Source organism: Periplaneta americana, chromosome 3, assembly GCF_040183065.1.
Source record: "Periplaneta americana isolate PAMFEO1 chromosome 3, P.americana_PAMFEO1_priV1, whole genome shotgun sequence".
In the NCBI taxonomy this organism is placed as follows: domain Eukaryota; kingdom Metazoa; phylum Arthropoda; class Insecta; order Blattodea; family Blattidae; genus Periplaneta; species Periplaneta americana.
Window position 1 is genome coordinate 162,912,011 of NC_091119.1, and position 24,606 is coordinate 162,936,616.

Sequence of the window (24,606 nt, forward strand, 5' to 3'; positions counted from 1 at the left end):
AATCTGTGAGCACAAGTGTTATACACCTGCTGAAGGTAATTGGTCTTTGCGCTGTGACTGGAAAACTAAATTCCGCATATGTGGTCACCCATTACGATAATCTGATTGGCTGGGGACGTTAGAATATCGTGTATCGCGGACGCGCCAGTTTGGGCACCTCTTCGCGATAGTGCGATATTGCGTTATCGCGAAATCGTAACGCTATCGTAACGCATTCCATATCGCGTCTGTTTGGGGATGCCTTGTCCAGTCAAACAGAACGCGGACAGTGCAGGACGAACCAGTGTGGAAACAATTGTTGCCAAGTACACTACTCATCGTATTTGCTCGATTTGTTTCTAAATTTCTTTGAAATTGTACTTTTACTTTCGTTTTTTCTCCTGGATTAATTAACAAGTCCAGCAGCTCCTTCTTTTGTTCGCTTTGAGCCGTTCATCAAAGCGGAAAAGGAAAAGGAAGTGGGTGAATGAAATAAATGATAAACAGAGGAACTAGGCGAATTTCACAGACTGTGTAATGAACTGGATTCGTTTGAAGACAGTTTTTACGACTATTTTCGAATGTCTAAACAACAGTTTGAGGAATTACATAGCCTTATAGAACCAAAAATATTGGAAGTGACAACAAACTGGAGGAGATCGATTGGAACGAAGGAAAGACTAGCGATCTGCTTGAGGTAAATAAACGATTTTCGTTTGTATTTTAAACTATATTTATTACTAATCAACTGAAAAATAAGTATGAATATAGAAAAGAAAACACGACTCAGAAAACAGTATTATTTCGTAGACAAAATTACTATTGAGAAGTACTGTTATTTCCCTCTTGCGGTTTATTTTCGAGCTGCAGTACGTTTTCGTACAAATCTTGTGCAGAAGAAAAAATAGTGGAAAAAAACATAATGACATTGGAGGTGTGGTAGCTATCTCTAAGTCAATATAATTAATTTCATTGGAAGGATTATGTATATAATTAGGATTATCTGACCACGATGAGTTGGTTGAAAAAAAAAAGGAGACGATGGAGGTGGAGTCTAGATGCCGTGTATCATATAAATGAGCATATTCCCGCACAAATTCAATTAATTTTTCCGTTTCATTGGCCATTTCGAGATGTCCGTCGAGAACTGTGTAGAAAAACACAACTCCGTATCAGTTCGCCGCGAACCAGACTAGATCGCGGCATTGGGCCGCGCGCTGGTAGACTAGGATGATGCATTCTTACGTAATACAGAGTTCGCGGCGGACGGTCCGCGAAGTCCGCGCGGACAGTCCGCGTTCTGTTTGACCGGGCCTTTAACTGTAAACTAAGTACTGTGTTTATGTATAACAGATATGTAAATAACTATAACCCCAATTTACTTTGTAAAAAAGGTTTTTCTACAGTACTGGATATGGATATTTAATAATAATAATAATAATAATAATAATAATAATAATAATAATAATAATAATAATAATAATAATAATAATAATCTATACTAATAATAAATCTGTAGCCGAAATTTTTCTGGTAATTTTCGATTTTCCAAAAATAATTGGTCCTAACATATATAATTAATCACCCTGAAATCGAAAATCTTTTTTTTTTTTTTTTTTTTTTAATTTTTGTTTGTATGTCTGACTGTATGTTTGTTACCTTTTCACGCGATAATCGCTGAACGGATTTCGATGAAAATTGGAATATAAATTAAGTTCGTTGTAACTTAGATTTTAGGCTATATGACATTCAAAATACATTATTTAAAAGGAGGGTTATAAGGGGGCCTGAATTAAATAAATCGAAATATCTCGCTTATTATTGATTTTTATGAAAAATGTTACATAACAAAAGTTTCTTTAAAAATAATTTCCGATAAGTTTTATTCCTTGAAAAATTTTGATAGGACTGATATTTAATGAGATAAATGAGTTTTAAAATTAAAATAACTGCCATCTAAGGCCGTGTAATGAATTAAAAAACAAATGACTTCGTCTATAAGGGGCCTTGGACAGCAACAATCGAGAGTTATGAAAGAGAGCCTACAGATAATGTTTCTGTGTTTGTATGAAGTAATATCGGAAGCTAAATTAACCGATTTGTATAATTAATTATTAATACACTATTGGAAAGTGTAGTTTCTCTAGATGGACATAATGCTATAATGTTATTACAGTAACTTCTGAGTGAATCGAGGACAGGTAAGATTAAAATAGCTTCTTATGCACAGAAAACTTGATAGGCTATTCTGTACATTCGTTTCCTGTATTTCCTAAAATAATTTTTATGACCAAATGAGTGGTCTCTGGATCAGAATGATCGCATTTTAATTATGCAAATACAATTTAAATTAAGTAACATAATAAACGATTTATCCTTATATCAAACACGAATGTTCCCTGGATCAAATGTCCTATTTTAATTATGTAATTACTTTATATTTTTATTTCTAACGGGTGCAGCGGAGCGCACGGGTACGGCTAGTAATAATAATAATAATAATAATAATAATAATAATAATAATAATAATAATAATGTGTATTGCATTATTATTATTATTATTATTATTATTATTATTATTAGGCGTGTGACTAAAATTTCCCGTTATTAGACCTATGTATTTAATGAAATCTACTCTTGTAATTTGCATTTTCGAAGAAAGTCAATTACTGTAAATAGATTTAATATTTTTGTTTTACAGGTTCTATTCTATTTACTGAATTAAGGCAGAAAATGAGCAATACAGCACCAATAACGTGTCCTGATTTGCTTAGGAAGAAGAGAGACGGTCACGAGCTTACAGAAGAAGAAATAGAATTGTTCATAAATTACGTAGTGAATGGAGTGGCTGAGGATTGTCAAATTGGTAAATACATTATTTTTTATTTCATGTACAAAGAAAGTATTGCAGTGCTGTAAATCCTATTCCGAGACTTTCATGTACGTAGGTAGGCCTATACGTTTCCAGTATCCTTGGTACAGGAAGAATGCTTCTGTGTATGCCAGCTGTCTGTGTTCAACGATGTCTGCTAATCTACTATTGGTCGCATTTTTTTTCCTTGGTCAGTATCTACGAGTCGATATATCCGCGAATGGTGCAAAATAAATAGTGTGTGACTAAAAGTCGCTTGCCGTATGGGGAAAACAATACTATTATTTTGAAATGAGAAATGTATGTACCGTATACTATTTTCTTTGAAACAAATCCTGTTAGCGATTACATTCTACTATGAAATACAACACAGAATTATTACATTGCATTAGCCTCAGGTAAACAGGACTATTATCTGTGTATTTCGAACTGGCGGATCAAGGTCACGTAGAAACGTACAAAAGTACAAGCCACGCACGAGTCACTGAACTGAAAACTGTGAACTGAAACACTGATAATCCCGGTTGTCCCAGCTGACTTTAGTTGAGAGAATGGTCCAGGATTTGGGTAGGCACACGTGGCAAATGCAGTTCATTGCTTGTTTCATAATAGTACATTATGCAACGAGCCTATAATGGTAGTAATTAAGACGCAAGTATGTTTATGAAACGAGCGCAAGCTCGTTTCATAATTTTCATACCATTATAGGCAAGTTTCATACGACTTTTTATGCTTGACCATATTTCTAACTTGAAATTATTCATAAGTATTTATGTTATTCTTATCTGACTGGGGAGCGGAACTGACCTTGTGCAATATCTCGTAAATTGTGAGATGTGCGCAGACGCGAAAATATTGATTTTTTCCGAGAAAGAAATGGCATTGACCTTGATATAATCTAGAGAGTAAAATGAACGGTAATCTTGATATAACGTTGAAATTGATTTAGACATTGGAAAACGAGACAACAAATTGAATTTATTTGAATATTATTTACAATTAACGCTAATTATTATAGTAACAGAACATAACCTTCTGCGACAGAATTGGATTTCCAGCCTCCGTGATGTTTCGCTAGTTGTCTTTCGATTGCATATCAGAGAATAATCGATACTTGCGCTTTCATATTGCTACAATGATGTTTTCTGACTGGTGGAACACCTAAATTTTAATGAATAGGTGTACTTTAATGAGGTCCATTAAAGGGCTGCTACCAGATGTATAATTACTACATTTCGGCATGGTCGAGCATAAAAATCTGTTAGATAGGAGAGAAGTTATTATTTTTATCTAAAACCACCCCTATAAAGGAGTAGTTCCTCTTACACAAACGTAATCAGAGCTTGTAGACAAAAGATATGTGATACCTATAAGGTCTGTACAAAGTTTCGTAACAATTCGTTAGAATGCAAAGAAGTTACTGATTTTGTCCAGCTAGATTTGCGTTATTGCACACTGTGCGCCAGCTCGAAATGCACAGATAATAGGTTTGAGTTCTCTTCTAAAGTTTGTACCAGTAATTAGCTTTAGTGATGTTGCAACTTATTACAGAGGAAAATTCCATCATTTATGAATCAACGTCAGCTATCATTTTTTGATGCTCTGCACTTGGATGAAGTAAAATAAATAGTTATGTGTACACACATTCGTTATTTTGGAATTCAGTCTCTTACTTATTGAGAAACTATACATATAAGTATACTTTTCAATTGTCCTATTTGTTACAGGGGCTATGCTGATGGCAATATATCTGAACGGGCTTTCAGAGAAGGAGACGATAAACCTTACTAAGTCTATGGTTAATTCAGGTGATTATAAGAAAGTAATACACAATTATTAATACATATTTAATTAAAGTTACATCGGTAATTTAGTACAGTCGTTTTTGTTTTTATTAAGTGCGAATACCAAATAATTCTTTCCGGAATAATACAGTAGGTATTATGATATAAAATAATTAACACTTTCAATGTTAGTCATTGAGTCTAAGACACATCTCTTACACTGTCATTTGATGATGAATTATTCCTCGCCGTAGCGTCGTGATCTAACGCATCTTGCCTGGACTTGTGTTACGGAATGAGTGCTGATTAAACTTCGGGCATTGTTTATTTTAAAGAAATTACCCCCAAACTAAATTCAGCTTGTTTTGCTATTAGATCTATGCAAAAGATAGTAAATATCAATACCTTAAAAACAATATACAGTACTTTGCATACTTCCACTCGGTAATGAGTTTTGGAATAATATTCTGGGAAAATTCCACAGATAGTAACAATATATTTCTATTACAAAAAAAAAGAGTAATTAGAATAATAGTAGGTGCCAAATCTAGGGAATCGTGTAGGACTATTTTCAAAAAACTACAAATAATGCCCATGGCGTGTCAGTATATCTTCTCATTAATAATCTTCCTCGTATGTAATCGTGAAAACTTTGTAACTAATTCAACAGTTCATAGCATAAATACACGTAAAAAAAATTACTTTCATACTCCATCGGCAAGTCTATCGTGCTATCAAAAAGGAGTGCGTTATATGGCAGTAAAAATTTTTAACAGCCTCCCTATCGATATAAAAAATGAAACTCAAAACATAAAATTATTTAGAGCCAAATTGAAGAAGTGCCTAATTTCTCACGCCTTCTATTCTGTAGGTGAATTCATGACATTCAATAACACTTCATGAAAATGATACTAAAACTTTGTGTTGTACTAGTAGACTATATTGTAAATCTCATCTGTATATATTTCATCTAGACTGTGACTATGAATTAAGATTTTATAATAGTATTAAGTTTTTTGACTTGTTCCATATTCTAGCTGTAAGCAATGTATGAATACCATGGAATGTTAATAAATACAATACAATACAAAGGACCGGTTCCTATCCAGCTACAGTGGGTGCAGTGAGTAGCGAAATCCTGTTTCGAAAACTAGCTATAACGGCTAGGAGATCATCGTGCTGATTACAAGTTACCCGAATACTGTTTAGGTTATCTTCACCTCTGCCGAGGCATGTAGGCGTAAGGCCAGCGCCCAGCAGTCGGCTGGTCGGCTACGGAAGAAAAGAAAAAATTAAGCCAAGAGAAGTGCAATAAATGTCGTGTCCAGAATTCTCTTATATTTTATATAATATGTAATCCATTAACTAACTTAACGATAGTACGATAATAATAAGCAAAGAGAATCTCTTAAACTTTGGATTACAAACAATATAATATAATTATATAAAAGAAGCATCTTCTGCGACATCTGAAAAAAGATCTAAGGAAGAGACTAGTGAAGTGTTTTGTGTGGAGTGTGGCATTGTATGGGGGAGAAACATGGGCATTACGACAAAGTGAAGAGAAGCGACTAGAAGTATTTGGAATTTGGATATGGAGAAAAGTGAAGCGTGTGAAATAGACAGACAGAATAAGAAATGAAGCTGTGTTGGAAAGAGTGGGTGAAGAAAGAATGATGCTGAAACTGATCACGAAGAGAAAAAGGAATTGGTTGGGTCACTGACTGAGAAGGAACTGCCTACTGAAGGATGCACTGGAAGGAATGGTGAACTGGAGAAGAATTTCGGACAGAAGAAGAAATCAAATGACATTAAGATATATGGATCATATGCGGTGACTAAGAGGAAGGCAGAAAATAGATTGGATTGGAGAATGCTGGGTCAGCAATGAAAGATCTTCCCTTGGGCAGAAAACTATGAATGAATGAATGATAATATAAAATCCATTGACTCCAGCTTCGGCTCGAAAACGTATCGAAAACCATTCAAACAGGACAGCACGAAGGATTGCCTGTATTTAAGGGACAACGCATTTATGAAATCAACGAGATTGTCTCTAATTCGAAGATATTAAAACTAATAAAGTAAACTTGAAACAATGATTTTATTTATAGGGTCACCATATATCTGGATATAAAAATAGCGACATTTTTGTTTTCTCAAAATTTTGCGAATATTATTTACGTTAAGGAAGACTATGTACTTCAGGTATTTCCAACTGCCGACTCTGTGACGTCACACTTCTCTGCTCTCGAGCTCCTTGAGAGGAGAAGTATAGGTAAAAGAGCAAAGTAGAAGGAGTGGTAGTGGAAGGGATGGAGATAATAGCGGAGATACAACATTACCCTCACGCACTCTACTAGCTCTGCTCCGAGAGGAGAAATGCGTTCCGACGTCACAAGTTTGCAGTTGGAAATGACTGATCTACTACATTATACCAGTAAATAAACAATACAGCGAATCTGAATATATCATAATAATTAATGTGCTGATAATTGCTAACAGATATAGAATGTAGTTACGAAAAATAATAACTCAAATATTCTACTTAATACAGTACTTAGTTTAATATTTTCATCACCATAAAAAATGTGATCGCTTGAGCAAGTGACTCTAACTCCTTTTATGTTAGGATTAGCGAAGAACTGTTGAGTAATAATTATTGATATTATGTGATAAAAATAAATGGCAGTATGGTTATTTTTGTGGATTATTAGGTGAAAAACTGGAATGGAATACCAAGTGGGAAAACTTACTGGTGGACAAGCACAGTACAGGTGGCTGTGGAGACAAGATATCTTTAATCTTAGCTCCAGCTTTGGCAGCATGTGGCTTCAAAGTGCCCATGATGTCAGGCAGAGGCCTTGAACACACAGGTGGAACGCTGGATAAACTGGAAAGTATTCCAGGTAAGTTATGTAAGCAGAACTGTGGGACTACAGTATATTGAGGATGTAAGAAAAGAACATTGTTGGTTCAGGCCTATCTTCTCCCGACACGAACTTGATTAGCCAAGTTTGTTAAAATTTTCAGGATTTAAAATTTATTTGTGAATTAAGCTACGGTTTGTTTACGGCGATCGTCGCCGGACGCACATCGCCGGCGATTATAAACGCTGGCAATGATCGTCAGGAAGTGGTTTCTTTATCAGCTTACATCGCTGTCAATTCTCATTTGTTTTGCTGCCATAACTCTATTCAATATTTCTACATGGCCTTCTCTAAATATCGATTACTGAACATGTATGCAGCGATGTGCGTCCTGAATTTGCTTCAGAAGCAACATCCAGTGATCTGCGTCGCGTCCAGCGATCTACGTTGGCGATCATCGCTATAAAGAAACCATGAGCATTTATTTTAACTGCTAGCAACTCCAGGCGACAATTGTCAGTGATGTGCGCCCAGTGATGATCGCCGTAAACAAACCACAGCTTTAAGGAGAAATATTCAAAAAGGATATAGAGCCTACCCATTCCAGACATGCATATGGGTATGCAGTCTGTACTAGTTATAGAGAAACTCATCTCACAATTCTTCCGTGCATCTATTTTCGGTCACACTACACATATCCAGGCGATGGATAAATTCATCTCACATTAGATCCAATGTATCACCTGTTATTTCTCCAATAGCTGCTACAATTCTCCTCTTCAGTTCTTGGAGAATTGCATGTAAAGGTGGCACATAGACGATGTCTTTCAAATATCCACACACAAATCGCACGGTGTTAAGTCCGCAGATCCCTATGAAAGTGGGGTGGGGCATTGTCTTATTGGAAAATGAAGCCATCAGATTCACAGTCTAGATACAGGAATAACCCACGTTTCACGAACGTTTCACAATAAAGTCGGAACTTCAATTACCATAAGGGATAGTTTAAAATCGACAATGCACAATATTTAACATCTGTACTGTAGAACTAGAACTGTCAAAATAACCTTTTAAATATGTTTTACAACAAGTTAAATTTCATATTGTGTCAGCTTCATTTTATTACAAGGTCGGTACTAGGTGATAGGTCTCTCTGTAATAAAGATAGCATTGTTATAATTCGAACGTACCGCAGTACCAAGCTCAGGGATTATATTGAAGGAGGAGTAGGAGGACTATATCTTATGTCGATATAGATTTTGTTACTCTGACAGTGAAAAATTAGAGAAGGGAAAACGATTATGGATAAGAAAAACTACTCAAATCTAAATAAGCTCGTCTTTTTTTAAAAAAGTTCAAGGGGAGAGGGTTCGAACCAGATAATCCCCTCTCTTGCGTACGCCCCTGCTTCCAAACAAGACGTATTAAAAAATATGATATTCACTAACCAGAAAATCTTGTGCGATTGTATGCTTTTCAATGTTGTAGTAATTTAATTTAACTTAGTAATAACATTATTATAATAGCAAAAACAACAACAGAAGCAGAAACAACATCGATAATAGCAATACAGTGATACTACTGTAGAGCTCAACAGTGTCCCCAGGTTTTAGGTAGAAAATCTGGTACCCTTGTAATACAAACGATTGATATATTCAATAGCTGTGAAAACAGCTGACAGGAAACTCGAAGTATCAAATGCTGTAAAATGTGTAGGTATTAGTAATAATCATAGAAACAAGAAATGTTTTTAATACGGTATTTCTTACTGCTGTTATTATAATGGTTTTACTGTTGTAGGATTCCGTGTGGAGTTAACGAATAGCGAAATGAAAGCAGCTCTGGAAACAGTAGGCTGTTTCATTGCCGGAACAACATCGACATTGTCACCTGGTGACAGGGAATTGTACAAACGAAGAGACATCACTGCGACTGTGGACAGTATACCTCTCATTGTAGGTTAGTTTAAATCCATGTTCTATCTTTCTTTCATTTCATTTCATTTCATTTATTGTATTTCATAGATCTTACATTAGCAATGAAGCTTTAAGATGTGAAACAAATCAAAATTTTACAAGATTACAATTACAATTTTTGCAATTTTTTACAATTTCAATTTCAATTTGTTACAATCTATGAGAGTGTAATGGGTCCCATACATGCACAGACTTACTACCTGGAGATTGAAACTATTGTGTAGCTGTGTTATGTTATTAAGGTGGTATCATCAGCATACATGATTAGATCTTGTGACAGACTCAAGGACAAATAATTTATTACTATGAGAAAGAAAAAAGAGCCTAGTATGCTGTTAATACTTATCAGGGCTTTAGTTGGGCCAGTACTCACCAACTGATTGTTATAGTAGAATTGTCCGAAGAAAGTACTGGAAGTTCTATGGTGGTACGCACCGACTCTTACAAGACCAATGCTGTTGTTGAGGCAATGATAGACAGAAGGAGTGGTTAGAAGTGGAACTTAAAACATCATTTCCCTCTATTATAATTTGGCATTGTAGTAGCTATAGGCTAGAGCTAGCTGTTAATGATTCCATCAGGGAAGTCAATGGAATAAATTATACATCTTGATTACACAACTTTTAACACTGTATCACTTCGGAATATGTATGATAAGACTTTCTTGTGTTAAACTCCAACGTACCTCGTTTACATGTTTCGACCTATTTATGGGTCATTCTCAGAACTGCGGATGACCCATAAATGGGTCGAAACATGTAAATGAGGTACGTTGGAGTTTAACACAGGAAAGTCTTATCATACATATTCCGAAGGAATAAATTACTTTCAGATATATTTTAGAAAAACTATATGATCGATAGGTACTGTACAATCGATATCCTAAGAACCAAAGGAACTAAACACCTATGCCAAATGTCTGGGGGCAACGAATTTTGCATATTGATAAAATTTTGACAATTCGGTGAGTTTCATCAACTGAAAGAACTCTGCAGGCTGTGTGGAAAAACTTTAAGAGTTTATATTCCCATTTTAAAAAGGCTCAGATCGGAATGATATTACAAGAGATCAAAAAGAAAGAATCTTCTGGTTGAGATTCTGGCTGATACGTACCTCTATTATCAGGCAGTATATCTCACTTGACGGTATGTGTCAGAGGAAGAGCAATTGTTTGTATATATCTGAAGTCTGACTAGTGTAATATGTAGCTAGTCGGCGATGTATACAATGGAGACGGGAAAGGAACTGGCCACCCTACCCCATTATCTCCTGGCTTAGTTGCCTTCTTAGTATCACTTGTGAGGTTAAGACCTGTCTTCGGACAGTTGACTAAACAACAACAAAAAGAAAGAGCTAAATATTCTGGTTTACGGAAATATCAACAATAGATAAACTGATAAAAAGTACTATTGGGGTATTTCATCATTGCAGAAAAATCCAGGCTATTATGCCAAGATATCTAATAGTTTGACTAAATTTGGTAAATTCATATCTGTGCCTCTGTCAAGATGCAATAAAATACAAAGCATCAATGAAGGACAGTTGTACAAGAGTCTTGCTGCCAATTTGGAATCAAGATTATTAACTACTCTGTTATCTCACAGAGAAATGAATGAAGATTTTCAAAATAGTAGTAACTATAATGATCTTCTCTGTCACTTAACTGTGTTAAATCCATCCAAATGGCCTGAGGAGCTAGATGTAATGTATGGGGAAGGAAATATAGTAGACCTCTGTAATAAATTTAGAATGTCCGGTAACAGGAAAATTATTAGAGTTTTGAGAGAGTATAAAGAATATAGAAATTATGAAAGAAAGTCAGATGATCTATTGCCACTTCTTTGCGTTTCAGACACTATTGCCAAATCACTAGCTGAACGATCATTTAGCTCCATAAATGAGATTGAAACCCCAATAAGAAATGCTCTTTTGATGGAACATATAGCCGATTTGATGTTCATCAATAAGCCGCTTGCCTGCCAGCCTGAAGTTGCACTCGGGCACGGGTTCGATCCTTGCTTGGGCTGATTACCTGGTTGGGTTTTTTCCGAGGTTTTCCCCAACCGTAAGGTGAATGCAAGGTAATCTGTGGTGAATCCTCGGCCTCATCTCGCCAAATATCTCGCTATCACCAATCTCATCGATGCTAAATAACCTCGTAGTTGATAAAGCGTCGTTAAATAACCAACTAAAAAAAATTAACTGGACCTCCTCTTTTTGAATTCGACCCACTGTCATATGTGAAATCCTGGTTGTCAACTGGGAGGCAATCAGCAGAAGAACTCTCCTGTCATACAAGAAAAATGACTGCAGAACAACATCTCTTCGACTCAGTGTGGAAAATTTTAAAGGGTTAGGAGAGTACCGGTAGTTCTAATTTTCCAACTACTTATACAGAGGACAGTTGTATGTCATTCTCTGGACCTATGCACGTATTCACCACTTCACGCATTTATTGAACTATGGTAGTAAAACTTATCATTGTAATTTCAGCCTCTATAGTTAGTAAGAAAGTTGCAGAAGGAACGAAGACTCTCATAATGGATGTCAAAGTCGGATCTGCAGGATTTATGAAATCAGAAGTTACTGCTCGTGATTTGGCTTCAAAACTTGTAAGTTAATAAATTACATTTAATATACCAGATGACTGAAACTACTAAGCTGTAGGCACAGTAATTACGGTACTTTTATAAAATCTTATGTTCAAAATGCTTTACTCTTGCATTAATGGAACAAATTAATAATCAGCTGATTAGGCCTACTCTTGAAACAACACGACCAACATATTATGACAAAATTATCATTCCTTGGTGATTCTAACTTAAGCCTTAAGCAGTTGTGCGAGGTGTTGTCAACATCCCAGTTACATATACGGAGTTGTTAACATATTGAGTGAGCCTGTACTTATGAAACTTTCAGTATCTTTCTTAGAATTGGTAAGACAACATTAACTGTAAACATGTTTGAAATTGGAATCGCATACTCGAGATAATAACGGTTTAAGTGGTGTGGGGTGATGAAGTGTTACAACAATGCTCCTTTTGTAAATAGTGACAGTGACTAAACTGACCATACTTATGTAACAAATAATAATGGATGTTACGTAGTGACTGTATAGCCTACACAAAAAATCATGGCAGTGGTTTGGGAAGGAAGTTAAAAAGTAAATTATGATTAGGAGTGAATAGATGTTCGAATATTACATGTGTACTGTACCAATATTGAAATATTACCATTACTGTACATTAATTATAACCTGTGACAAGTATTAAAGTATTTCATATAAGCCTAAGTTAGTTTAATAAAAAAAATAGCGATATTTTAATTGTTCACTAAAAAGTAGCCAATAAGAATCCATCATATTTGGGGTGTCAGCACCACTCCGTAGTTACAAAGTTAGGCACGACTGCTTAAGAGTTAAAATGTAAAAATTAAATGGCTTGTACTCCTCATTGTCAATGTTGAATTGTGATATTGATTGAAATAACAAAAACAACCATGTTCTATATCAATTTTTGTAAACAGTGTTTCGATTTCAATGACAGGTTGTCATTTTTCCTTTGTGTTAGAAAGACTCAACATGGATTATGTTAGAGAGATTGTTTATGGTCGCCGTTTTCTATAAATGCATAATTTATATGCCTTTTTTATTATCTCTAGCTGTTTTCGATATTTTTTTTTTTCAATTTTAATGTGTATGTATGTTTTTAAGTTTTTTCATTATTTGTATCATATTCTGCTTTTCATAAACACGCACAGCTAATTTTTTTTTGTAATACTTTTTTATTAAGTCTTGAACGAGAAAAAATTCTTTTCGATAGTATCTTCATTCCTGATGAAGCTAATTATAGGCCTATCTAGGCTATAACAATGTTGTTCATTTAAATTATTATAATAGATACTGTATGTCGGTAAATCATGACATCAGAATGAATGCACCAATTTCACATTGTAGTCGACTATAATAAAATCATTAGAATTTAAGTTTTATCTCCTAGCACTTATTGTATGCTGACATCTGAATTGGTATTTATATCGAGTTGTCTGCACTGACAATGAATAATATTGGTATTCGACTGCTGACATATTTATGCTAAAGAAAGTACCTTTTGTACTAAATTCAAATGCCAGTTTTCATATCATTTAGTGAAGTATCTTTACTGTATCTGATACAAAGCCTTCCAAAGCAAGTCACTTACAGAAAGTGTGAATTGTTTCCAGATAAAAGTATCGGCAAGTTTGGGTGTTCAAACAAGAGCAGTTCTCTCAACAATGGACAGTCCAATTGGTCATAATGTGGGAAATGCTCTGGAAGTGGCTGAAGCAATAGAATGCTTGAGGGGAGGTGGACCAGATGATATACGTGAACTCGTCACAACTCTTGGTAAGATGAATACCAGTATACTGTGTAAATACAGCACAGTGGTGCTGTTAAGCACCACTTCCTCCCTCAGTTGTGTTATGACTTTCTCTTACTTGCTTCACACTGAGTACTCTAACAAGACAATTGGATTAATCCAATTTCTATGGAAAGGAGTTAAGTTCCCTGCTGAATCAGGTAATTGGTACTACCATTTCTTCTGTACTCATTAACTCTGCCTGACAAGTGCAAAGGAGGTTTGTAGAGAATTTCCCAGTTGCCAGATTTCTTAGTCATCCTACACTGCATGATCTTGTAAGAAAATTGAAACTGGAACCGTAGAATACAAAAGCACAAGAAGAAGTGACACTTTTTGACCTGATATATCCTAAACCTTACAAAACTCCTTATAGAACATTTCAAAATAAAGTTAGGCCTAATATTATATATTTTTGTTTTTAATCTCATAAAAATTGTACAAAAACTTGGTCTGTGGATAAGCTTCGGGACTTCTACTGCGTTGTCTTGGTGTTGGTGGCTGACGTTTCGACCGCTGTGTTGTGGTCATCTTCAGAGCAGTTGTACAAAAACTTGCCCAGACATGTTCAAACGTTTTTAACAAGAGCCAGAACAGGTCACATTGTCACTCAATTGTACCTACACCGATTTCGTATTTCTGATAATCCTGACGAAGATCTGGAACACATTCTTGTATACTGTCCATCCCTAAACCACAAAAGAAGTACCGGTAAATTAAAATCATCAGTACCTACCGGTACCAGTTGCAGAAGACACAGCCCTGCAATATATATTAACTACACCCCAACTCTGGCTACTAGCAACAGGCATCTGTAATGAACACCGATCAAAATACCCCTCATTTCTCGTGAAAAACAACAACTGAATAGACTACAGTGGACTTTATGTTGTTAGCAAACAGCTGGATACATTAAGAAGATTGATTGATAAATATTGTTGGTAAGGCTAGATGATTGACAGTTAGCATGCTTAACTGTGAAACGAACGGGCCCAGGTTCGAATCCTGGTTGGAAACAAGTTACCTGGGTTTTCCCTCAACCCATTAAGAGCAATTGCTGGGTAACTTTCGGTGCTGGACTCTGGACTCATTTTGCCGGCATTATCACCTTCATCTCATTCAGACGTTAGTTAAACATAGCAACTGATAAAGCATCGTAAAATAAACCAATTAAAAAAAAAGATAGATGATTGTTATTTACTATCTTACGGACAGCATGATGATAGCTAATAGTACAGCTGGGGACAGTGTAAGTACCTCTTATTGGTAAGGTTATAATTTTGGAGCACTATGTCATTACATTAAAAAATTCTATTAGTTTTGAGCTATGAACCCTACAAATAATCTGTTTTCATCTTCAAAAACAGTTAATGATTAAAAAATGGCGATGGTATAGGAATTTTATGTAAATTACTTTTATAAAAACAAGTCCTTTCTTTTATGAATTAACTTATGCTTTTATTCCTAAGTAAACTTCACTTTCGAATAATCTCTGATAAAGTACCAATACAGGTTGCCTACATTTGACGATCTTCCCGGAAAAAGGATGTAACATCAAATTATTGAAATACGTAACTTAGGTGGAAAAAGTAATTTTGACGCATTTATTTATGCTTACTTACTTACTGGCTTTTAAAGAACCCGGAGGTTCATTGCCGCCCTCACATAAGCCCGCCATTGGTCCCTATCATGAGCAAGATTAATCCAGTCTCTATCATCATATCCCACCTCCCTCAAATCCATTTTAATATTATCTTCCCATCTACGTCTCGGCCTCCCTAAAGGTCTTTTTCCCTCCGGCCTCCCAACTAACACTCTATATGCATTTCTGGATTCGCCCATACGTGCTACATGCCCTGCCCACCTCAAACCGCTGGATTTAATGTTCCTAATTATGTCAGGTGAAGAATACAATGCGTGCAGTTCTGTGTTGTGTAACTTTCTCCATTCTCCTGTAACTTCATCCCTCTTAGCCCCAAATATTTTCCTAAGCACCCTTAACCTATGTTCCTCTCTCAAAGTGTGAGTCCAAGTTTCACAACCATAAAGAACAATCGGTAATATAACTCTTTTATAAATTCTAACTTTCAGATTTTTTGACAGCAGACTGGATGATAAAAGCTTCTCAACCGAATAATAACAGGCATTTCCCATATTTATTCTGTGTTTAATTTCCTCCCGATTATCATTTATATTTGTTACTGTTGCTCCAAGATATTTTAACTTCTCCACCTCTTCAAAAGATAAATTTCCAATTTTTATATTTCCATTTCGTACAATATTCTGGTCACGAGACATAACCATATACTTTGTCTTTTCGGGATTTACTTCCAAACCTATCTCTTTACTTGCTTCCAGTAAAAGAAGCATTTATTTATAGCAATAAATCGTTGTATCCTTGATTAGTCAAATGGTTCTGTTAAATAAATATAGGCCTATTGAAATATGACCCTGAAATTATTTTCCATTCTCTTGAAACGTGAATTATTATAGATTTGTTGGTTACATCCTTATTCCGGGAAGATCTTCAATTTTTAATTTACACATTAACAGCAATAATAATAACAAAAGTATTAAAAACACAAAAAACACACACTATTACTTGTATCTTCTATTAACACGGTACCGTAGTACATTTATTTCCATTCATATATCAAAGTGAAGATAAGTTTCTGTTCTTCTTTAAAACAAATCAGATTTGTATGTTATTTGAATTTCAGGGGGAGTGGTTTTACAAATGAAAGGGCGTGTTAAGACACTTGACGAAGGAAAGAATGTCATACTAAATGCTATAAAATCTGGAGAAGCTTTAAAGAAATTCCAATCAATGCTGACATGTCAAGGCGTTGTGAAGAAAGTAGCAACTGAACTATGTCAAGGAAATATGTGGACTGTGCTTCCTGCAGTTGCCCCAGGGCAGATAACTGTCATCAAAGCACCAATTTCTGGTAAGAAATATGTTACCCGGTAGGCTATATATTTTAATGTAACTTGTAATCACTCCAAGTCGTCATTGGTAATCTAACAGTTAACATGTTGGCTGTTGGATCCAAGGTTCGCAGGTTCAAAAAGGCGATAAAAATTTTAGCAAGGCTTCTTCTAGAAGGGGGTAAAACTGTGGATCCTGTATCATTGATTCCTTGTATTTAAGGGGAGGCAGAGGTGAATATTTCAAAATCCACAAAATTTATCCGATTTGTTTGAAATTGATCATGGATACTAAGTATGTTATTAGTAATGGACATACCAAGTTTCAACTTTCTAAGTTCAATAGTTCTGTAAATATTGATAATTTTATAAAACTTTATATCGTTTGATATGAAATGCTCCATGCACCATATTGTAAGAAATTTTCAATATTTCTTTTTATTTATATGTTCAGAGAAGGTATATAAATAATGATAAGTATTAGTTTATTATGGGAATAATATAGTAATACAGTTATCTTGGTTTTAATTTCATACTTTTAAAGGGCACAAAATCAAAAACTAACATCGGAATATGAAAATGAAGATAATAAAAATGGAAAAAACCAAATTTTCATTTTTTCTTCAGTTTTGTTCGAAAATTTCACCTCTGCCTCCCCTTAAAAGAACATTGTACCTGATACAAAATTTGTCTGCAATTTATCATCAAGTTCAATTTCGACATTAAATCTCTACAGAATATGTATGATAAGACTTTCTTGTGTTAAATTCTAACGTACCTTGTTTACATGTTTCGACCTATTTATGGGTCATCCTCAGAACTGGTCGTTGTTGGTCTTGGCGCCTCTTGTTTTGTTTCCTGTGAGGGTGTGTTCGTATAGTATAATGTAGAGTCAAAGAGTGTGTGTGTGTTCTGAAATTGAGTTTTGTGTTGAGAATTTCGTTGGGGTGTGTTTTCGTGTGTCTGTATATTACATTTTGTTCTAGTGTGTTTAGTTTCTGGCATCTCAACACACAAACAACACAAACAAACAAATACAACCACACAGGCGTATACAAACTCAAATGTAACACCTGCAACAACTACATAGGACAGACACGTTACAAAGATCATTCCAAACACGTTACAAAGAACACATCACAGCCATAACAAAATTACAAAACACCTCCACATATGCAGAATACATCACAAATGCTAACCACACCTACAGAAACATCAACACAGACATGGAAATACTACACATCCAACCAAAAAGCCAGAAATTAAACATACTAGAACAATATGAAGTATACAGACACACGAAAACACACCCCAACGAAATTCTCAACACACAACTCAATTTCAGAACACACACACTCTTTGACTCTACATTATACCACACGAACACACCCTCATAGGAAATAAAACAAGAGGGGCCAAGACCAACAACGACCAGTTCTGAAGATGACCCATAAATAGGTCGAAACATGTAAACAAGGTACGTTAGAATTTAACACAAGAAAGTCTTATCATACATATTCCGAAGTGATACAGTGTTAAAAGTAAAGATGTAAAATCTCTACAGTTGAAAGTATCTTAATAAAATATCTACTGCTTACTGGGACTATTAATAATCTCAAAAGAGCCGCTATGGTAGTCCAGTGGCTAGAGTCCTGGACTCATGATCCTATGCACCCTTGTTCAGTCTCTGATGTACCCCCGATTTATGATTTGTGTTGGGCAAGCCCATGGTCCAGATAACACAGCGATTTTCTCCAGGAGTTCCGGTTCCTTTGTGGCATCCCAATTAATCTCCATCATCTCATCTCTTTGCGAGTGTAATGTAGACATTGTAGACTAATCTCCTCTGGCTTACCCTGGGAAATGACTGTATCAGTAAATTTGTCTACACAAGTAGCTTCATATGGATGAACGATGAATAGTCCAGTGTCTGCCATTAGTAAATAATAATAATAATAATAATAATAATAATAATAATAATAATAATAATAATAATAATTTACTGGTTCTGATCTCAGCTGGCAGACTTCTATGACACAGGGATACTAAAGTTTATCCCATGGTATGACGAATGTGTCAATTCCAGTGAGGAATATGTTGAAAAATAGCTCAGCAGTTGTTGTCTTTTCCAATACATATTTCCATGAAATTGTGACTTCATTCTCTAAACGGCCTCAGGAAAACTTATTTTCTGGATGCGCCTCGTACATTTACAGATTAAACCATTATTAGTGCTTTAGTGAGGAATGTTGTTGTTGTTTTCTAATGCCAGGCGTTTGACAATAAAGTCATTTGACCTCTTGCACTCCAATATTTTTCAAAGATATTTTCATGACCAGCCACTGAAGCAAAGATTTTGAGGTCTTCCAAATCCATTTCTTGGTTTGCGTTGCACAATGGACAGTTAGGGGACTGATATATTCCAATTCTATGCAGGTGTTTGGCCAAACAATCATGGCCTGTTGCTAATCTAAATGCAGCCATAGACGATTTTCGTGGTAAATCGGGAATTAACTGTGGATTTTGATGCAGAGAGTTCCATTTTTTCCCTTGGGATTGTGTTATCAAATTTTGTTTGTTGAAGTTTGAGGAATGTACAAAATATCCTACAACTCTATCAGTACGGTATTTGTATTCTAAAAAAATATGCAAATTAAAAACAAAATAAACATCGTTTATTGGCATTTACTTTGAGAAATTAATCAAACCTGCAATTTATCTTGTATTACTTTGCTTAAATCTTAAGATTTTCTGCTTTACTTTCTACCAAACAAACTGATCACTTATATCGGAGATGTTTAATTCTGCAAACATTTAGTTGAGATGATAGTAAGTTGAGGTGACCCTTTATCAAATTCTTAAGCATTATTTATTCTTCTCAGCCATGAGAATGTCCGTTCCTCTCTGCAGTTGGACACAGCATGGTTGGAAATATTGCTGCAGTACGTGCTGTGCCGGGAAGATCTCAGGACAACCGTTGTAGGCATTGCCACAACGAGATTGAAACTCTTGCACACGTCCTGGGATCCTGTCTGCAAGGCGAAGGTCTGCGAAACGCTAGATCAATTATAGCCACTGCCCTTAAAGATGCCGATTACAACACCTTTGAAGAAGTACATGGTCTCTCCAGCGAATAGGGATTATAAAGAATGGACACGGAGCGAATTTTCCTTTGTTTTGTTTCTCTGTGCGCCAGTGTATAGTTCTACTTTCAAGAGCTAGAGGTTAGTGTAATCGAGCATACACTAAGATAATAATTGAGAATAGAGTTGAGACGCAGGATCCAAACATCGCCTACCTTATTGCATAATCCAGTAACGCTTTGCTTCAAATAAATTAAAGTTAACAGCTTTTCCTTATTTCTCAGTGACAAACTAGTTGTAATAATAATATTTTATATTTCAGATATCATAAATTATATTATAAAATAATATAATACATTATAAAATTAAGTATCAAATTCGTTTAATATTTGTATATAATATAATATAGGTATATGGTTTTACTTCTCGTAAGAGTTTTGTTTTTCCATTTTCAGCGCTATCAAATCATTACATATTTTAATTGTTGTTGGGGTCAACGTCTCAACTCTCATTATAAAGGAACTCTAGAGTCTAGACATTACAGTTAATGACGGATTTATTATTTTATAGATCCAATTTATTTTATTTGAGTACGTAATGTGCCTAGATATATTAATTATATGTGATATATTTCCGCTGTGTTGACTGCTAGCTGGTGTGATGTCAGCGCCAACTCTAGGGAGAAAGCAGAATCTCACGCTTTAGCTGGCTTGAAGGTCATTGAAATCAGTCCGGCTACATCAAAGGTACCGACGCGAAGTGTCCATTCTTTATAATCTCTATTCGCTGGTCTCTCCGTCACTGGCAGTACACGGCACATAGATATAATAGCTTTCAAGGAATCTACAAGATCTGGATTCATAATTGATCCCACTGTGCTTTTCGAAACGAACGAGGAACAGTCAGCAGAAGTGGATAAGGAAAAAAAGAATATTTACAATCCTACCATTCCATATTACCTCCAAAAGTACCAGCTAGAAGAGCTTGAAATAATCGGACTTCTGGTTGGAGCAAGAGGTACCACTACTCTGTTCATGAAAGATGTGTTCAAGAGGCTTGGAATACCTACATCTATTATTCCGATTGTAACTTTAGCTGGATTGAAAGAATCAATTGCTCTCCTGAAGCATCACCTATATTCGAAATGAAACCAAGTTCATTAGCATTCTTTACTTTTTTGTAACACTTGCCTCTCTAAAACTAGGTATATTTCCACCAATCACAAAATGTATTTGCAACTATGTACTTGTAGGAGTTTCATTGTGAAAACAAAATTAATGGTTCACTGAACTTGTAAACATTTATATGGTTAAGTACTCTTTGTCCCTTGTGGCAGCTCACGAAAAGTGAGAAGATTTCTAAATTCCTTGAAATTAATAAAATATTCTCAGAATAATGTCAGCATTTGAATAGGTCCGACATAGCTCCAATATTGGTATTTTGCTCTTTCCCTGTGGTTTAGAGTTTGAAGATGAGTTTTTAAGTGAACATTTCTTTCACTAAGGTATCTTCAAGGCCCTCAGGAAATTGAATCTAATACAAAACACAAGAAAATGTGATGTTTAATAAAGATAGAAAGGAAAATGAAGATAGTAGACATGTTTATTAGTCATAAATCAACACTGTTTTCCTTTAAATCATTAAAATGACTGTATATTATGTTAAAATTTAACAGTATTAAAACACTAAACAAACAATTAAAATACTGTTGTACAGTAGCGTGCAAATTAATCCGAACAACGTAATTACTTATGCAAGAACACTCAAACGGGATAAAAAAAAAAGGATCTAAGATATACCTCAGTAATCTATGTGGCCTCCCTTGTTCCTAATAACAGCTCTGAGACGATTTGTCATGGATTCCACTAATTTCCCACAAATATTCTTCATTTCTTCATCGCGAAACCATACACCAATGAGGGCAGAAATCATCTTCTCCTTTGTAGAACAATCCATTTTTTGCATTCTTCTTTTGCAAATTGACCACAAGTTCTCAATGGGGTTGATGTCGGGTGAGTTGCCTGGCCAGGGGAGTACCTGAATATTTTTCTTGTTGAAGAATTCTGTAGTTTTTCGAGACGTATGGCATGGTGGCAGGTCTTGTTGGAACACACCTCTGCCATCCGGAAATGATTTTTGCAGCTGGGGTACGATTCTGGTTTCCAATAAGTGAATATATTTGCCAGAATTCATCATTCCCTTGTTAGGTATTAATGCTCCAGGCCCTTCATGTGTAAAACAACCCCAAAACATTACTTTAGGGGGGTATTTGGGTGCTTGTTGGAGATGAGCTGCTGTTACTTTTTCGGATCCTTTCTGTATGTCAGAAACACGGTGGCCGTGGACCTCGAAATGAGACTCATCGGAAAAAAGTACATTCTTCCAGTCATTCACTGTCCAGTGTTGATGTAATTTTGCCCACATTAAGCGTTTTTTTGCACATAACAGGGGTTAGCAGTTGCTTCTTAATAGGCTTACGAGTCCTTCGTACAGCTTCCAAAAGCCTACGCCACACTGTTGTGACGTGAATATTCGCCCCAGTGGTAGCCATTAACCCGCAGGTTAAGTTGACAGCAGTTAGTCTAGGATTTAATTTACTTTTCCTGACAATTAAACGATCATCTGCAGGTGAAATCTTCTTTTTCCGGCCAGAGTTTCCTTTTTTCTGGGGTGTGATGGATCCAGTCTCCCTGTATCGTTTTATGATCGAATTAACAGTAGCCAAACCGATGTGACATTCTGCAGCAATTTGCCTCTGTGTCATAGAAGAATGCTCTGCTAATGTTATAATTTTAGACCGTTTTCGTGGAGTTGTATCCATTTGTGAAGACGACAGAATGTACACAGGATTGCAGTATTAAGTCTTCAACACAACTGAAATGCTTATAAGTACAAAACGACAGGCAAAATGTCACATATTATAAAAAAAAATAATAACAACAGACCTTCAACAATGGAATTACACGTGTCAATTAAAGTGGTATGAGCAGCTGTGAGGCCAACAATGACAGAAAATGTAAAAATATGTCGTGTTCGGATTAATTTGCATGCTACTGTATTTTAACATAATATACATTTTAATGATGAGGAAATGAAGAAATTGAAACTTCATTAGTTCCAAACAATGTTTGTGTTTATTGATTTTCTAAGATCTTATTGTTCCCGTACATTTTTGTCGGTATATGGTTTACACAGCTTCCAAATAAGTGCAGGGGATACAAATTCACTCTTGCATTCACATCATGCGTTCACATCAAAGCTTATGAGCTTTATTTATGTACCCATGATGATCTTTATAAGTGTACTAGTACAGGCGCTTGTGTGTGTATTGTAATCTTTATAAGCGTAGTACTGTACTTGTTTTTCTATGGTGACTTATGAGCTTATTTCTGTATCTATGATCATCTTTATAAACTTACCAGCACTACTGGGTGCTCATGTCAAAGTGTGTCATGACGCCACTGTTGATGAGTCAGCGATTTGAAGCGAGTTTCAGCTTTTATGTCAGAGAAGTTGTCTATTAATCAAGGCATTCAATCTGAACTTACGAACGTGTACTGTATAATTTGAACGTCGTAGCAACAGATGGAGGTCTGTACGGTCTGTGTGCTACCATAACCTCTTTCGAACTGTGTTTTGCTCGGCCAAGTCGTAAGCAGGGTATTTGTTATCATCGGTTGCATACGGCAACATTCCACAACACAAATCAAATGCTCCGTGTCCATGTTGACCGTCGAAATTTATGTCAACAAATACGTAAGTAATCGTCTTAACCCTCTTCCCATAACTCGACAGTAAGAAAAAAACTCACCTCAGTACATGTTTCGAAACAGTTCACATTCCTGCCACTACCAGCGTTACCGTACGTATCGGTAAGTACTCTTCAGAATGAACGCCATACTTTCTAGGCAACTTCTCTGGCACATAGATCATACACCTCTGCGGAAGTGTAGGAAGATTGAATTCTCTAGGCTCATCAGCTAGCAACATGACGGCATACAGCGAGCCATGACACACTTTGAACTGAACACTCAGTAGTACTTTGTGTATGGTGATCTTTATGAACGTACTTATGTATCAGTATTTCTGGTGATGTTTACTTTGTATCTGTGGGTTTCAGGTAGAATAGTTGAAGTGGATGCATTGCAAGTAGCTAAAGCAGTTTGGAAGTTGGGAGCAGGACGCAGCAAAGCTGCCGAGCCTATAGACTACAGTGTGGGTGTTAAACTTGTACATTTGAAGGGTGATCGGGTAGAAAAAGGTGATGATTTGATGGAAATTCATCATAAATCGCCTAAACTCTCTAGCAGTATACGTAAACAGCTAGAAGATTCCTTTGTTATACAGTATGCTCTTGATAAGCCAGTGCAGTCGCCTATCATTACTATAATCAGTTGAACATCGCAGTAAAATTACATCTGCTGGTAAGTAGTCATTGATTGAACGTCAGTAATGTTAATTTGTTTTGTGCTGTACCCACAAATATTAATTTGTACAATTTCGAAATATGGGGCCATTGAAATTTTATACTCTAATAAAATGGAGGGGAAAAAATTGTGTGTAGTAACTCTTCCAATTTTTGTTTCCTACCTCAGTAAGTCTCAATGTATTCACTGCAAACATCCAGGCGTAACTTAATTTACTTTGAAGTGATGCGATCATTGCTATCAATGCGAACTTTCAGATGATGCAAGCTAATGTGTTTTTCGCACATCCT

The 24,606-nt window shown here is 35.7% G+C and overlaps 1 protein-coding gene across 2 annotated transcripts in view; it reads left to right on the forward strand.

The window, feature by feature from the left end:
- The first annotated feature begins 2,683 nt into the window (after positions 1-2,683).
- Positions 2,684-24,606, forward strand: part of LOC138696799 (thymidine phosphorylase-like) — a 39,137-nt gene continuing 17,214 nt past the window's right edge. The window contains exons 1-8 of one of the 2 annotated variants that reach the window (XM_069822212.1): positions 2,684-2,845; positions 4,579-4,659; positions 7,353-7,544; positions 9,306-9,464; positions 11,975-12,093; positions 13,703-13,865; positions 16,599-16,826; positions 24,010-24,313. In XM_069822212.1, coding sequence (XP_069678313.1) covers positions 2,713-2,845; positions 4,579-4,659; positions 7,353-7,544; positions 9,306-9,464; positions 11,975-12,093; positions 13,703-13,865; positions 16,599-16,826; positions 24,010-24,287 — 1,353 coding nt within the window. In that variant the 5' untranslated portion in view covers positions 2,684-2,712 and the 3' untranslated portion in view covers positions 24,288-24,313. Of the gene's footprint in view, positions 2,846-4,578; positions 4,660-7,352; positions 7,545-9,305; positions 9,465-11,974; positions 12,094-13,702; positions 13,866-16,598; positions 16,827-24,009; positions 24,457-24,606 lie in introns of those variants that run through there. The other variant, XM_069822211.1, reaches the window with a different exon arrangement.